The following is a 15,661-nucleotide window of genomic DNA, read 5'->3' on the forward strand; positions in this document are numbered from 1 at the left end:
GTGTGCATGATTTTTGAAACTGCTGAAAAAAGTAACTGTTTTAAAGTGCACTCTTCATATGTGGCTCAGATTCATGATCCACCCACCAGAAAAGTTCAGAGACCTGCAGCAGGTGGAACTGTCCACCAACCATAACCACAGTGGTTCCTCCTAAAAGGTTGTAATTTAATTTTGCCATGAACACATTGCAAAAGTCTATCTAAACATGATAATTCACCAAGTATTCACACTTACCATGTCAAAGCTTACCCCAGGCAGACAGAGAGCTGGCTGTATTGACTGTATCAGGGGTTTCCTGCATTGGAAGTCTCCATGTTCTTGTGTCTTGATACTCTGACAGAGAGAGTAAGGTAGGTGGCTCCCCTGTACAGACTGACTCAGTGATGTGAAAGGTAGACCTGAAAGTGCGATCCAGCCTGTGGCAGTAAGATTATGTGGAGGGTGCACTCATCCACTGCCAGGATGTTTCACAGCAGCGCAGCATGCTTTTGGGCTAATCTGGGTGAAAAGAAGCTAAAATGAAAGCTGTCTATATTTTGACCAGCAGCTGGTTCAGAATTTAAAATTTGATACATTCTTGTAACATTAGCTACAGGCAACACCAATCAAATACATCGTCATGCCCTTGGGTAAGTTACTAAAGCACGTTGCCAGATAAATGCTTTCTGACACTGCTCGAGTGAACTCAATGCTATTTCATTAGGCATACCTGCTGAATTGCTTGTTAATGCAAAGATCAAATTAGCCATTCACACAGCAGAACAATGCTTTTACACATGTAGTCAAGATAACAGTGAACTTCGAAGTGAGCATCAGAATTGGGACGAGGTGTTGCTGTTACCAGGTGGACTGCTCTGGGACTGTCACAGACAAACCTCTGTAGTGTTAACAGAGAATGACCTCAGAAAGAGAAAGCATCCGCTGAGTGACTCTGCTAGAAAATAATGGTCAGACTGCTTAGAGTTGGAAGGTAAGTCCATTAACCAGACTGGAAAAACGTTGCCTGGTCTGATGAGCCGTGGCTTCTGCTGCAACGTTCAGATGGCAGTTTGATGTAATGTCACAGCGTGAATTAACCCTGCCTTGTATCTGCAGCTCTGGACGTGGGTGGTGGTGGCGGTGTATTGGTGTCTTGACACCCTTAATGCTATTCTTTAAAAACCAGAGCCAGACTGTGAGTTTGAGTCCAACACTGCATGTCACAAAGCTCACATAATCTCAAATTGGTTTCTAGAACGTGGCGAGGAGTTCTCTGTACTCTGATGGCCTCCAGAGTCTCCAGAGCTCAGACCAACAAAGCACCGTTGGGATGTGGTTGAAACGGGGGATGAATTCAGCCAAGAAATCTGCAGCAACTGTGTGGGTCCCTTTAGCTTCAAAGGCTAAAGGATGTAATTAAAGAAGTGTCTGGGTGTGAGTGTGTCTGCAACCGACATGTGATGTGTTAATATCAGCTAGGATAGCACCCTGAGGCCCTCAGAAACCTAATGGCAAACAAAGGGACAGCATTTTCAGTAAGCGTGTTTAGTCGTGTTTATATACCAATGAAAATTTTGTTCCAAGCATTTTAAGTTACTTTTGGGTTGGGGTGTGCTATCTTCACAGCTCTGGTGAGTGGTGCTCTTGGACTCTTGTGCAAAGCAAACATTTCTGCACCTAGATTAAACCCAGGAGGCTCTCCAGCCAAGAAAGAATTCAGCATGTGTAAGTTATTAGGCTCATCCGAGGGCTGACTGCAGCTCTGGAAGGTTTGAATCACGACTCCTGCACTGGGCATGTGCAGTGCTGTGCCCCCTTCCTCATTTCTTAGTTGTTGTTTTTTTGCATATCTACAAACACATTGCTCACATGCTTCCAGTCATCAACTAAACTTTAATGTTGGACAAAGATAACCTGAGTAAATACAAAAAGGAGTTTTTAAATTTGATTTCTTAAGAGAAAAGAGTTATCCAAATCTACCTGAAACATTTTTGGTCACTTTAAATATCTATCTTATATTTGCTGCAATTGCTGCTGCCCCGTTGGCCTGGCCGCTCTTAATGTTTAATGTCAATCAGAGTTCATAATCAAAGAACATATTAAAGTGTCTTTGCTATAAACTGATTGGCACTTCTACCTTATGGCACAAATGTTCTTTCTGGCTTGGCATGATTCAGTATTTACTATTTAAGTACCGGAAATCACTTTTTGGCATCACACTGGCCTCCTGCGGCTGTGCGCTCTGCACGCTACGTCATGACGTTGTGGATGATCGGCAACATGGCGGCGCACAGTGTTCCTTCGACGTTAAAGAGGCTTCTGTTCGCTGTAAAGGTGAGCTGACCGCCAGGGTCTGTGCTTTCACTCAGAGGACCTCCACAAACAGCTAACGCACAGTCCGCAGAGTCTGTGACGGAACAGCCGCTGGAAACAAACTTGGAGTTTCCATTACGAGGGGCTGTACCACACTGTTAGAGGTTTCAAAGTATTTTGCGCTGAAACTTGACATGTTGGCGCTGCTGTGTCGCGTATCTTGTGCAGCAGAGTAGACACTGAGTCTTGCGGGTATGGGCTCAAATGTGGTCATAAATATTTTGTACTTGTAAATCAGTTTTGTATGTGTAAACTGCAAGTGACAAGTACGAATTTTGACCCTATTTCTCTTGCTTTCATCTGATTGGTCAATGTCATGTCAATCACAAATGTAACAATCCAATCAGAGAACAGATGGTTGAACTGCAGGTCCTTGAAGGGTGATACAGTTTGAAGCTGGAGGATCTCTATATAAATATCCGATAGCAGCTAGGTCCCCTAACTTTCAGCAGCTGTTGAAAGGATAAAGTTGTGGTATATCAGTGGTTAGAAATACCATTATTACTTTAGGATTAGTTTAACACAAAGTCAGGGCTGACCCAGGACCATTGCTGTGAGTCACAGTGCGCAGCATAAAGGTCCTTTCACATCGGACGCAGGATGTGCTGCTAATGCTAACTGCTAACTAAAAGCAAAGGATCCAGAATTTGTTGCTGGCTGCTGGGCTCTGTGGGTTTTTGCAGCAGCTCTACCTGTACTAGATGCACCTGCTCCTTGTCGTTTCTAGCTCTGACTTTATGTCCTCTACAAGAGTTTGGTTTTTTTTGCTGGTTCTTCAAAAGAATAGGGTCAGAACTCGTACTTGTAACTTGCAGGTTTTTTGGCTAAGTCCACATACAAATCTTTTTTACGCACACACAAATTCTTTTAACACATACAAAACTGATTTACAAGTACAAAATATTTATGACCACATTTTGAGCCCATACTGCGGGTGATGCGTGGCCTGTTGCTTCACGCTTTCATGCCACAGACATTCCCGGGACTGTGCTGCCCTCTCCCTCCTCTGTCTGCACTGAGTCGGCTGCTGTGACCCTGCACACCAAACATCCCGTGTTTGTGCAACTGGGACACCGGCACCTCAAACACAGGCAGACGGAAACCAGGTGACAAGCTGCGAACAAATAGTTAAAAGCTCAGGCCATGTCCTGCATTTGGAGTGGCTGTAGCTCAGGAGGTGCCGCAGGTCATCTACTGATTGAAGGTCTGTGGAAGCTCCCCGCTTCATCCCACTGCTCTCCATGCACAGCGCGCGCTCCCGATGCAGGGGGTAGCTACCTTATCGCGACACCTGTCAGCCTTCAGCGAGCTGTGCAACTCAAACACGGAGTCACACCAAGTTGACAGTTCATCTGCATGTTTTGATCCAGATGTTGTGCTGTGTCAGACACTTTGTAGCTGAAAGTTGATCTGGTGCTTTGATGCAGACCTCCCGTGACTTTTTCCCTGTAAAGGTTTTAATGTTGATTCCAGGAACAGCGCTGCTGTTTCTTCCACGCTCAGCATGTCACGGTGTGTGGACAGACTCGGGCTCCACGTTAAACTGTGCCCACGTCATCATCACTGCTGCTGTTGTTCTGCAGTGTGATGTTAAAGCTGGGGGCTCTCGTTCATTCACTGCTCCTGCATACGTTTCTGTTGCAGCTTTGTTTCAGTTGAAAATGTCGGAGAAACGCTGGTGTTTAAACGCATCTGCTACAGAGCCGCGCGTTAGACGACAATCGATGCGAAGAATGCGTGTCGAGAATTTTTCATAATCGATTCGTTGGAATTACTCGATGAATCATCGCAGTCCCAGCGGGGAGCGATGCAACGGGAACACGGACCAACGCTTCAGAGAAACGACACATAAAGCAGGAAAAGCGCAGCCAGTGACACTTTTCACTGTTTCCAGCACTCCGCGCTCTCCTCCCAAAGCTGCTTGGTTACACACTGACTGCAGGCAGGCAGACAGTCCAGCAGGTGGCGATCGAGCTCAAGCATAAACCCCGTTATTGTCAAAGCTGGCGAGCATAAGTAGGTGCAGTTAGTCTCTTCCTGCTCACCTGTGTAGAACTTCAGCCACAAGCACACTGCTCTACCGGCTCAAAACTGTCAATAAAAATGAAGAAGAATGCTTTGAAGTCTTCAAGCAAAACTTCAAAGGAAAATATCCGACTTTACTTAAACTTCAATGAGAGGCTCTTTGTAGCATATTTGGATATTTACTTGTTTCTAAGAATCAGTAATGAGGTCAGAGTGTGTGTGTGTGTGTGTGTGTGTGTGTGTGTGTGTGTGTGTGTGTGTGTGTGTGTGTGTGTGTGTACTAACAGTAAAGTTGTGCTGTGTGCTCTGCAGTGTTCCCCTCTCCAGTCCAGATGCTGTGTTGTGCAGAGAGAGGCTCAGTATTCCACCATATCTAGTCCCAATGAAAAGGTAATGCATGGCTCTCGTCTGCTTATTTCATTTTTGTATTCATTCATATTTTCAACAATGCTGATTAAGAAAATCTATATATTTTACTTTCAGTACAAAGTCTTTGTAGTAATGCAACGTTGCTGTTTGTCTTCTTCCTCCGCAGACCTTTGATAAGATCCTCATTGCAAACAGAGGAGAGATTGCTTGCAGGGTAACTCTCATTGACTCACACAATATGTACAGTTAACAGCTGGTTGTTTTGGGGGGACTAAGAGGAAATTCCACTTTGACTTTACGGATAAATGCCACTGATATGTATCGACTTTCACATCAAGTTGGTGCCAGAATTCTTTAAATGTGACAGTACTTGTGCTCGTATGGGACCACAGGTAGCAAAGTGATCCTTGACAATAACAGGTCCGTACCCCTGACCTATCCAAATGCCAAAAACAGCATTCACACAGCTGTAAATAGAGTTTTCGTGTGTGATTAATGTTAAGTCATGGTCACGATGAATGTGTTTCATGCGTGGACGTGTCAAGCTGTTCATCTTAAAATGAAGCAGAGAGCAGCTGCAGCTCACAGCCCGTCTCATTGCTGCAGCAGGAAACTCTGCAGGGCTCAGCTGTGAAAGGTGCTCTGCCTACGTTCTTCATCTCATGCTAACTTCTGCATCAGTGGGTCCACCTTTCAGCCACCAGCTGCCTGATATTATGTAGCAGCACGGGGGCTGTGGTGGTGGGGTAAACGTCCGGGATCCATGATTTCCAATACAGATAATGACATCCTCTATATATTATTCATATCTCAGTGCTTTTAATGCTGCAGCTGATTGGTGCAGTTGGCTGTGCCTGCTGATATGTTCCACTGTGAAGTATTTTCCTTGTTTTCAATCAGGTGATCAAGACGTGCAAGAAGATGGGCATCCAGACTGTGGCTGTTCACAGTGATGTAGACTCCAGCGCTGTGAGTCACGACCTGTGCATTTCCAGGGAGCAGGGGAACTCTGATGTTAGACATAACCTCGTGTTGAATAACTGCATGCTGGTTTAATTTCACACCTACCTGAGGACTTGTCTTTGTGTTCAAGGGTTTCATTTGAATTTTCAAACTCAGTGTGATCTGAATGTGATTCAGTAGGTTAAATGTAAATTCAAGCTCAGGTTAACTTAAATACTTTATCCTGAGAGTTAACAGTTAATGCACGTTGATGCAAAGAGGAATGGTTTTATATTACATAGTTTATAGTTAACACTTCAGTGTTGGATCAGACACCTGGGCAGTGATAAATCAGCTGATGCTTCTGCACTGACTGTGTTACAGTCAGGTATAATAACTAATGTTATTCATACCTGACTGATGATTAAAAAACCTTGTTTGTGTGCTGACATTACCATGTACACTACCGCTAGAGCTGCCACGATTAGTCAACTAGTCACGATTAGTCGACTATTAAAATCGTCGACGACTGATTTAATAGTCGACGCGTCGTTTGAAGCTTTGTAAGATCACAAAAGACGCAGGAATAAGTAGCAGGATTTAAGAGTGTAATAACGGACTGAAACAGAAGATGGCAGCACTGCATGTACAAGGATGCCAGCTGCTGTTAAACCCCGAAGAAGAAGAAGCTGTGTCCCAGAATTCATAGCGCAGCCCAGCTCAGTTGTCAACAATGGCGGCAGCTAGTTAGTTTTAATATTACTCTTATTATTCTTTCTGGGTCACAAAATAAACGTTTGACATATTTTCAGGTGAGAATGTAGCTGTGTAAACCTCAAATATCTGCTCAGTTTATCAAGACACCACATATTTTCAAAAGCGCTCCGACGTTTTCGGAGACGTCTGTTACCCACTAGCTCGATAGCGAGCCGGGGGCAAGGCTCACTAGTAGTGATGGGATTTCCGGCTCTTTTTAGAGACCCGGCTCTTTCGGCTCGGCTCACTAAAAAGAGCCGGCTCTTTCGGCTCCGAACCGGCTCTTCAGGTTGTTTTGTTGCTTTAATTAATTTATCATTAACAATAATATAAAATTATGCAGAAAAGGAATTACTAATGTAAAAAAAGTGGTTTTATTTATATATGTTTATATATGGCCCCTAGAGACAAAGCACGTACAAACTCCAAAACACATTTCTAGAGTTAACTGAACTTCCAAAACAGAGCTACTCGGATCACTTAAATTACACAATTGAAAGCATGTGTGTATTGTTTGTGTATTTATAGACAAGCACTCATATTTATTCAAATAATTTTAAAAAAGTTCATTTACCTGTTACTACCATCCATCTTCATCCGCTTTATCCGGGGCCGGGTCGTGGGGGCAGCAGCCTAAGCAAAGAGGCCCAGACCTCCCTCTCCCCAGCCACCTCCTCCAGCTTATCCGGGGAAATACCAAGGCGTTCCCAGGCCAGCCGAGAGATATAATCTCTCCAGCGTGTCTTGGGTCTGCCCCGGGGCCTCCTCCCGGTGGGACATGCCTGGAACACCTCACCCAGGAGGCGCCCAGGGGGCATCCTTGTCAGATGCCCGAACCACCTCAGCTGGCTCCTTTCGATGTGGAGCAGCAGCTGCTCTACTCTGAGCCCCTCCCGGATGGCCGAACTTCTCACCCTATCTCTAAGGGAGAGGCCAGCCACCCTTCGGAGGAAGCTCATTTCTGCCGCTTGTATCCGCGATCTCGTTCTTTCGGTCACTACCCACAGCTCGTGGCCATAGGTGAGGGTAGGGACGTAGATCGACCGGTAAATTGAGAGCTTCGCTTTTACACTCAGCTCCTTCTTCACCACGACGGACCGGTGCAGCGTCCGCATTGCTGCAGCCCCAATCCGTCTGTTGATCTCCGGCTCCCTTCTCCCATCACTCGCGAACAAGACCCCGAGATACTTGAACTCCTCCACTTGGGGCAGGAACTCATCCCCGACCCGGAGTGGGCACCCACCCTTTTCCGGCTGAGAACCACGGCCTCAGATTTGGAGGTGCTGATCCTCATTCCCGCTGCTTCACACTCTGCTGCGAACCGTTCCAGTGCGAGCTGGAGGCCCTCACCCGATGAAGCCAACAGAACCAAATCATCCGCAAAAATCAGAGATGAGATTCTGAGGCCACCAAAGCGAAAGCCCTCCACCACTTGGCTGCGCCTAGAAATCCTGTCCATAAAAATTATGAACAGAACCGGAGACAAAGGGCAGCCCTGGCGGAGCCCATCACCCACCGGGAATGAGTCCGACTTATTGCCGGCAATGCGAACCAAGCTCTTGCAACGGTTGTATAGGGATCGAATGACCCGTAGCAATGGGCCATACACCCCATACTCCCGCAACACCTCCCACAGGACACCCCGAGGGACACGGTCGAATGCCTTCTCCAAGTCCACAAAACACATGTAGACTGGTTGGGCAAACTCCCATGCACCCTCAAGTATCCTCGAGAGGATAAAGAGCTGGTCCAGTGTTCCGCGACCAGGATGAAAACCGCATTGTATCCGAGGTTCGACTAGCGGACGAACTCTCCTTTCCAGCACCCTGGCATAGACTTTCCCAGGGAGGCTGAGGAGTGTGATCCCCCTGTAGTTGGAACACACCCTCCGGTCCCCCTTCTTAAAGATGGGGACCACCACCCCGGTCTGCCAGTCCACAGGTACTGCCCCTGACCTCCACGCAACATTGCAGAGGCGTGTCAACCAGGACAGCCCTACAACGTCCAGAGCCTTCAGGAACTCGGGGCGGACCTCATCAACACCAGGGGCTCTGCCACCAAGGAGTTGTTTAACTGCCTCAGTGACCTCGCCCCCGGAAATTGGCGGGTCATTCCCCTCATCCCCAGACTCTGCTTCCTCCTCGGAAGACGTGTCAGTGGGATTAAGGAGGTCCTCGAAGTATTCCTTCCACCGCCTGACAATTTTCTCAGTCGACGTCAGCAGCGCTCCGCCAGCACTATACACAGTGCAGGTAGAGCACCGCTTTCCCCTCCTGAGACGTCTGACGGTTTGCCAGAATCTCTTCGAGGCAGTCCGAAAGTCTTTTTCCATGGCCTCTCCGAACTCCTCCCACACCCGAGTTTTTGCTTCAGCCACTGCCCGAGCCGCATTACGCTTGACCTGTCGATACCTGTCGGCTGCCTCCGGAGTCCCACAGGCTAACCAAGCCCGATAGGACTCCTTCTTCAGCCTGGTGGCTCCCTTCACCTCTGGTGTCCACCATTTGGCTGGAGGTGTGCGTTGAAGATCTTACTACCACACACCAAATCCGGTTGTTGATACTTCCTGGCTTGTGTAGCCACTAGGTAACAAAAGCTCAACACTGCGACCTAGCATCCTGGAGCACTTCTGTTGTCTTTTGTACGTGCTTCTGAGTTTTTACGTGTTTTGGAGTTTGTACGCGTTTTGGGGTTTGTACGTGCTTTGTCTCTAAGGGCCACCATAAATATACTTTATTTATTCACTCCAAATAAAATGTAATAAATAAATCATATAATACAAAAAAAACTATTTACATTTTAAACTTTTAACTATTTAAATTTTCAGCTTTTTCCTTTTAAACAAATTTAACGTGAAACAACACAAAACACTGCAAACCACAACACAATTAAATATAAATTAAAATATTAAAACAAAAAGAAGATGCACATTCTCTGTCATATGGGCCTGCATGATTTCTGAATCCTTTATCATCCGCAACTGAAAATAGTGGATAATTACTATACCTTTCTAATGTGACGTTGTTGTCCCTTGCGCTTTTTCTCTCTGGCTCTGTTCCTGTGCTACTGCGAGTGTAACTAACGCCCCTCCCCCCCTCTGCCCAGCGCAAAGTACAGGCCGCGTGTGCGGAGTTTAGCGGAAAAAAGGGCGAGAGAGAGGGTGAGAGAGGGTGAAAAAACAAAAAACAAACCTCACGGCTCCCAATAAGGAGCTGGCTCGCCTCATTCACTTCAAAGAGTCTGCTCTAAGAGCCATTTCGTTCGCGAACGACCCATCACTACTCACTAGAGCCGTGAGAACACCAGACTCCCGGCAAATCGTTTTCAAACCCACCGCCCTCTTTCACTACTCAGGTTAAACATGATATATAAGTCACTTAGATAACTTAAAAATGTTATTGTTTGGCTTTTTTCAGTATTTTATTTGTTCCTGAGTAAATCGGTTTGGCTGAGATTAAAGTTATAGTTTTTACACAGCTGAATAAACGTCAAGCAGACAGCTGATTATCAGAAGTGTGAGATGCTGGAGAATTTACTCCGGTGTCCTGTTATATTTTAGATAGCAAGGAGTTTATTAAACTCACCGAAACAATCTGCAGATTTCATTAAAATTTAATAAACCATCAACTTGTCTTTACTTTTAGTTAGCACCTTAAACACTTAACGCTGTAAGCTAATGATAGTTATATAAGAGCAGATGCTGCTGGTGCAATAAGCTGTACCTGTACGTCCAGTGGATGATGATCTGATTAGTCGACTAATCGCAAAAATAATCGGTGACTAGTCCACTATCAAAATAATCGTTTGTGGCAGCCCTAACTACTGCCTTAAAGGTTTATCACCTTTTTAGTGTAAACTTTGAATGGTAATCAACATTTGGCTCAAAAAGATCCTTTGTGAGCAGCAGGAGAGCTTTAAACGATGTTTGTCGGTGCTTTGTTTGTGGGACGTTGGTAGAGCATGTTCTCTTGCAATGCCATGGAACAACACCGTGTGCACATTATACAAAAAGTGCACTTAAACTCAAACAAAAACAGAGTGGCACTTCAGGAAGCGTGAGCTCAGATCTTTTCAGATCACCCTTAAAAACAGTGCAAAAAGTCACAGAGGCCTCCGCTGCTTCAAACAAATGATTCTCTGTAACTCTTTTACAAGTATGATGTGAAAGCGAGCCCAACATGTGTGCCTAGGTTCTATATGACCTTTGCATTCATTTTTCACTTTTTTGTTTTACCGTTTTAGTGACTTTAAAGCACATCATCTGGAATAAAATCTTTAATCAAAGAATGGGTATATGAGTAGATTACTGTGCAGTGAAAACTGTTGTTGACGTTTTAGCCGCACAGTGAGCCTCGGTTTACCTCCTGCTGTGGATGTTAATGTTCTGCTCTGTATGGATCTAGGTTCATGTAAAGATGGCTGATGAGGCGGTCTGTGTTGGCTCCGCCCCCACCAGTAAAAGCTACTTGAACATGGATGCCATCATGGATGCCATCAGAGTGACTGGAGCACAAGCTGTAAGTGAATGACATGACTTGCATATTCATTTTGTGTATTTAGCCCAAGTCGATGACCCGAGAACCTGATGCCACAGGTGCATCTACTGACAATCTTATAGGAGTTTGATTCTCAGTGACTGCATCCTTAAGGTTAGAGGTCAGAGGTCAGGTTTTCTGAAAATCTTGTGAATGGAATACCTTAAGAACAAGGTGATGTAAAATTTTGAAATTCATACGACAGGTGCATCTACTAGGAGGCAGAGGGGGGTAACTCTGGGTCCGAATCGACTTCTGTCTTCATGTTAAGATGAAGATGATGCTTTTCTGTATTCCAAAGAGTCATTTTGTTTTTCAGTTGAAGCTCAGATTTCCTGCAGTGTCCTCCGTCATGTTACAGTGGGGCTGCAGAGAGGCTTTTATGTTGATGATGTAGTTGCTTACACACATGTATGAGTGTAATTTGTTTTAAGTTGTTGCCTCCAAAATAAAAGGGACAGGCTTGTAATGTATGTTTTATAAAACAATGCAAAGTACAGTGGGTGAGTTTATCAAAGTGCTTTTTATCTAACATTCACACTCTGTTGAACACATCAGAGAGAAACTAAGGTTCAGTGTCTTGCTCTGAACCACCTTCTGATTATTAGATGAGCTGCTATGCCTCCTGAGCTACAGCCACCTGTTCAGTGGCTGAAAGGGGACAAAGTGCATGATGTATACCTATTTACATTGGAGTCCTACGGCCAGGAGTGTCCAGGCCGTTAACATGCATTCAGACTTGTATTGACAGTCCTGCTAGAGTCTCCTTCTAGGTCAGATGCAGTAATACTGTTGTGACTCTTTTTGATGTCAACAGCTTTTAATTCACAAGTACAATTAAGCAATTGTTTTTTGCATGAAAGGAGTTTTCTTCCAAACCCCCTTTAAAGTATATTTGGGTTTGAAAGTGTGACTTTTTTCTCCTCTCTAAGGTTCATCCTGGTTATGGGTTTCTGTCTGAAAATAAAGAGTTTGCAAAACGACTGGTGAGTTATGCAGTGAATTACTTCTCTCTCAGCACAAAGTCTGTTAGGAGTCTCATGGTACTTTGTCTTGTTGCCAGGCAGCAGAAGGTGTGGCATTCATTGGCCCAGACACCCATGCTATCCAGGCGATGGGGGATAAAATTGAAAGCAAGCTAATTGCAAAGGCTGCCAAAGTCAACACTATCCCAGGATTCGATGGCGTTGTCAAGGTAGGGCCATCAAAACGGCAATGCATGGAAACGCGAAGGCGTTTGCTAGATCAAGTCTGAGGGCTGTTCATCGGCTGTGTCATGGTTTTTGTTTTTCACTAATATTTTTTTTCCAATTAATAGGTTAAAGCTAAACATGTGAGTGAAGTTGGCCCCCACCTTCTTCAAATCCAACAAAGTGGTATCAAAAGTTTGTGCTACGTTTGTGCTGCAAAAAGTTTCGTTTGTGCTAATATCATTTTAAAGATATTAATAAAAATTTCTAGAGGTCATCAGAGGTCAACCAGCCCCCCCACATTACCCAAATCAAACAAAATTGATGTCAAACGTTTGTGCTGGTTTGTGCTGCAAAAATATTTGTGCTGCTAACATTTTAAAAATTTTAATAAAATAACGTCTTGATGCGTGCTTAATCATCCAGGTAAGTCAATCCCAAAAGGTTGATTCTGTTCATCTGGACATTTTCAGTTGGAGAAACGTTTCGTCATCATCCAGGTGACTTCTTCAGTCTCAGCTGACTGCAGGTTTCCAACCTTATAAACACATGTGAGTGAAGTTGGCCCCCTACCTTCTTCAAATCGAACAAAATTGATGTCAAACATTTGTCCTGCAAATGCAGGTTATGTTTCCCTAATTTTATAAACAGTACATGTACAGTGAGAGATGTTACATCCCAGTCACGGAAGCGTTGGAGGTCGTTCATAAGAGATCACAGGATCAAATCGTAAATGGCCTGTATCTGTATAGCGCTTTACACATCCAGTCATCCACACACTGGTGATGGCAGCTACATTGTAGCCACAGTCACCCTGGGGCGCACTGACAGAGGCGAGGCTGCCGGACACTGGCGCCACCGGGCCCTCTGACCACCACCAGTAGGCAACGGATGAAGCGTCTTGCCCAAGGACACAACGACCGAGACTGTCCAAGCCGGGGCTCGAACCGGCAACCTTCCGATTACAAGGCGAACTCCCAACTCTTGAGCCACGATCGCCCCAGACAGTGTGTGGAGATCCCTTGCCAAAATCAGTACCGCCGTTCCCACATGCCTCAAAGCCTCCAACATCATTACTGTACCCAAGAAGTCATCTACCTCCTGCTTTAAGGACCAGCGTCCTGTCAAACTCACCTCCATCATTATGAAGTGCTTTGAACGGTTAGTCATGCATCAAATCAAATTATCGCTTTCGTGAAAACGCTCAAGTGATGATGGAATCAACTGCCCCTCACTCAGCCCTCACACATCTGAACACTAGAGACTCATATGTCAGAGTGCTGTTCATAGACTTCAGTTCAGCCTTCAGCATCATCATTCCCCAGCAACTCATTCACAATCTGGATCTGCTGTGATCAGCACCTTGCTGTATAACTGGCTGCTAGATTTCTTGACAGGAAGACAGCAGACAGTACGGGTCGACAGCAACACCTCCAGCCCAAGAGCACAGAATACAGGGGCTCCCCAAGGATGTGTGTTGAGCTCCCTTCTCTTCACTCTGCTGACCCACGACGAGATCTACTACAGGGGTGAAGTTAACCATCTGCCAGAGTGGTACAGCAACAACAACCTGTCCCTGAATGTGGAGAAGACCAACAGCGACTCTACTTCCTCTGCAAACTGAGAAGCACAAGAGATTCAACCCCCATTATGAGCACCTTCTACAGAGGCACAGTTGAGAGTATCCTCACCAGCTGCATCACTGTGTGGTATGACTCCTGCACTGGGTTCTGCAGGACAAAATGACAACGGGTAGTGAGAGCAGCTGCACCTGCCTCATCTGGAAGGTCCTCTCCATTACAGGTGACTCCACTCATCCCTTCAGCAGTGTCTTCAGTTTGCTACCATCAGGAAGGATACTGAAGAGCCTCCGGGCCAGAACCAGCAGACTGAGAGACAGCTTCTTCCATCGGGCTGTCAGGATGCTGACCATCTCTGAATCGAGAAGGGGGGCCCAAGGGTACGTCTTAATGTTTCAACGCTTGGCTTACAATGCTGTGATTGTAGCCTTTCCCACTTTCTGTGAATGGGACTCATGGCCATTGATCAGTAGGCTTTGATTAGTTGTCATTGATCAATGGTCATAAGAATTTGCATACTAACAATCATGGAACTAAGCCCCCAGCACATTGTTCATTCAGTGGTGCTAGTTTCCTTCACTATGCAAATGTACTGTTAATAAGGTTGGGGAAACCTGCAGTCAGCTGAGACTGAAGAAGTCACCTGGATGATGACGAAACGTTTCTCCAGATGAACATAATCAACCTTTTGGGATTTACTTACCTGGATGATTAAGCACGCATCAAGACGTTATTTTATTAAAATTTTTAAAATGTTAGCAGCACAAACAAAAATTTTTGCAGCACAAACATTTGACATCAATTTTGTTTGATTTGGGCAATGTGGGGGGGCTGGTTGACCTTTTGACCTTTACCTTTTCATTAATATCTTTAAAACAAAGGCAGCACAAACGAAACTTTTTGCAGCACAAACGTTTGATACCACTTTTGTTGGATTTGAAGAAGGTGGGGGCCAACTTCACTCACATAAGCTAAACTGGATTTTTGCATCTATAGCAAATGTTCAAATGTTAATATTTATGGCATATTTTTCTTGTCATTTAAAAAAATCGTGCAATTATTTTGCTGTGCTGTAATACGATTCAATTATGTTTAACCATTTTAACAATTAAAACCACGACGGTGTTACATTTTAAAGTCACGTAGTTCTAAAAAAAACAGCTAAAAATTGCGTTTGATCAGCGAAGCTTCTTCAGAAAGTCTCCTTGCACATCACTCTAACCTCTTAATGTTTCAACGCTTGGCTTAATACTGCTCCTTCTCCTCTGCATTCACTTTAGTGTGATGTGTGCAGTCCATTGTGATTCTCATAGAGGTGTTACGAACCTTCATGTTCAGGCTGAGGGAGGAATTCAAGTTGGCAAAACCTCATTTTTGGAATTTAAAGATTTTGTCTTTGAATTTTTAATTCCACGCTTTAAGCTTTAAAGTTCTGAACAGGATTTTTTTTTTTTTTTTTTTTTTTCTCCCCCAAAGTCAAAGTCAACTTTATTTGTCGATTCTGCCACATGTACAGGACATACAGAGAATAGAAATTGCGTTACTCTCAATCCCTAGATAAATAGCAAATGAACATTTAAATATATTTAAATATAAAAGTGACTAAAAATGCAAGTAAAATAATTAAAAAGTAAAAATTTAAATAAATACAATTTTACATATAACAAGAAAGCTATACAATATACAATATAATGGGTAAGTGACATTGAGTGTAAACCAGGCAGAGTAGTGCAAGTAGGCAAATAGTGCAAATGGAGATTTAGTAATGTACGGTAAGAGATAGTGTAACAACAAAGTCTTATGAGGTAATGGCAGTCCAATGCTCCACAAAGTGACTGGTAATTGGTGCAGGCCAGTGAGTGAGTCAGAGAGTGTGTGTGTGTGTGAGTGTGTGTGACAGAGTTCAGTGAGA

General features: G+C 44.6%; 1 protein-coding gene across 1 annotated transcript in view; it reads left to right on the plus strand.

The window, feature by feature from the left end:
* Positions 1 to 2,202: 2,202 nt before the first annotated feature.
* Positions 2,203 to 15,661, plus strand: part of pcca (propionyl-CoA carboxylase subunit alpha) — a 37,785-nt gene continuing 24,326 nt past the window's right edge. Inside the window, exons 1-7 of the mRNA XM_080868461.1 lie at positions 2,203 to 2,313; positions 4,690 to 4,767; positions 4,913 to 4,960; positions 5,647 to 5,715; positions 10,848 to 10,961; positions 11,912 to 11,965; positions 12,043 to 12,174. Of these exons, the coding sequence (XP_080724587.1) occupies positions 2,236 to 2,313; positions 4,690 to 4,767; positions 4,913 to 4,960; positions 5,647 to 5,715; positions 10,848 to 10,961; positions 11,912 to 11,965; positions 12,043 to 12,174 (573 nt within the window). The 5' untranslated portion in view covers positions 2,203 to 2,235. The remainder of the gene's footprint in view (positions 2,314 to 4,689; positions 4,768 to 4,912; positions 4,961 to 5,646; positions 5,716 to 10,847; positions 10,962 to 11,911; positions 11,966 to 12,042; positions 12,175 to 15,661) is intronic.

Source organism: Rhamphochromis sp. 'chilingali' (assembly GCF_963969265.1).
Source record: "Rhamphochromis sp. 'chilingali' genome assembly, chromosome: 20".
Taxonomy (NCBI): Eukaryota; Metazoa; Chordata; class Actinopteri; order Cichliformes; family Cichlidae; genus Rhamphochromis; species Rhamphochromis sp. 'chilingali'.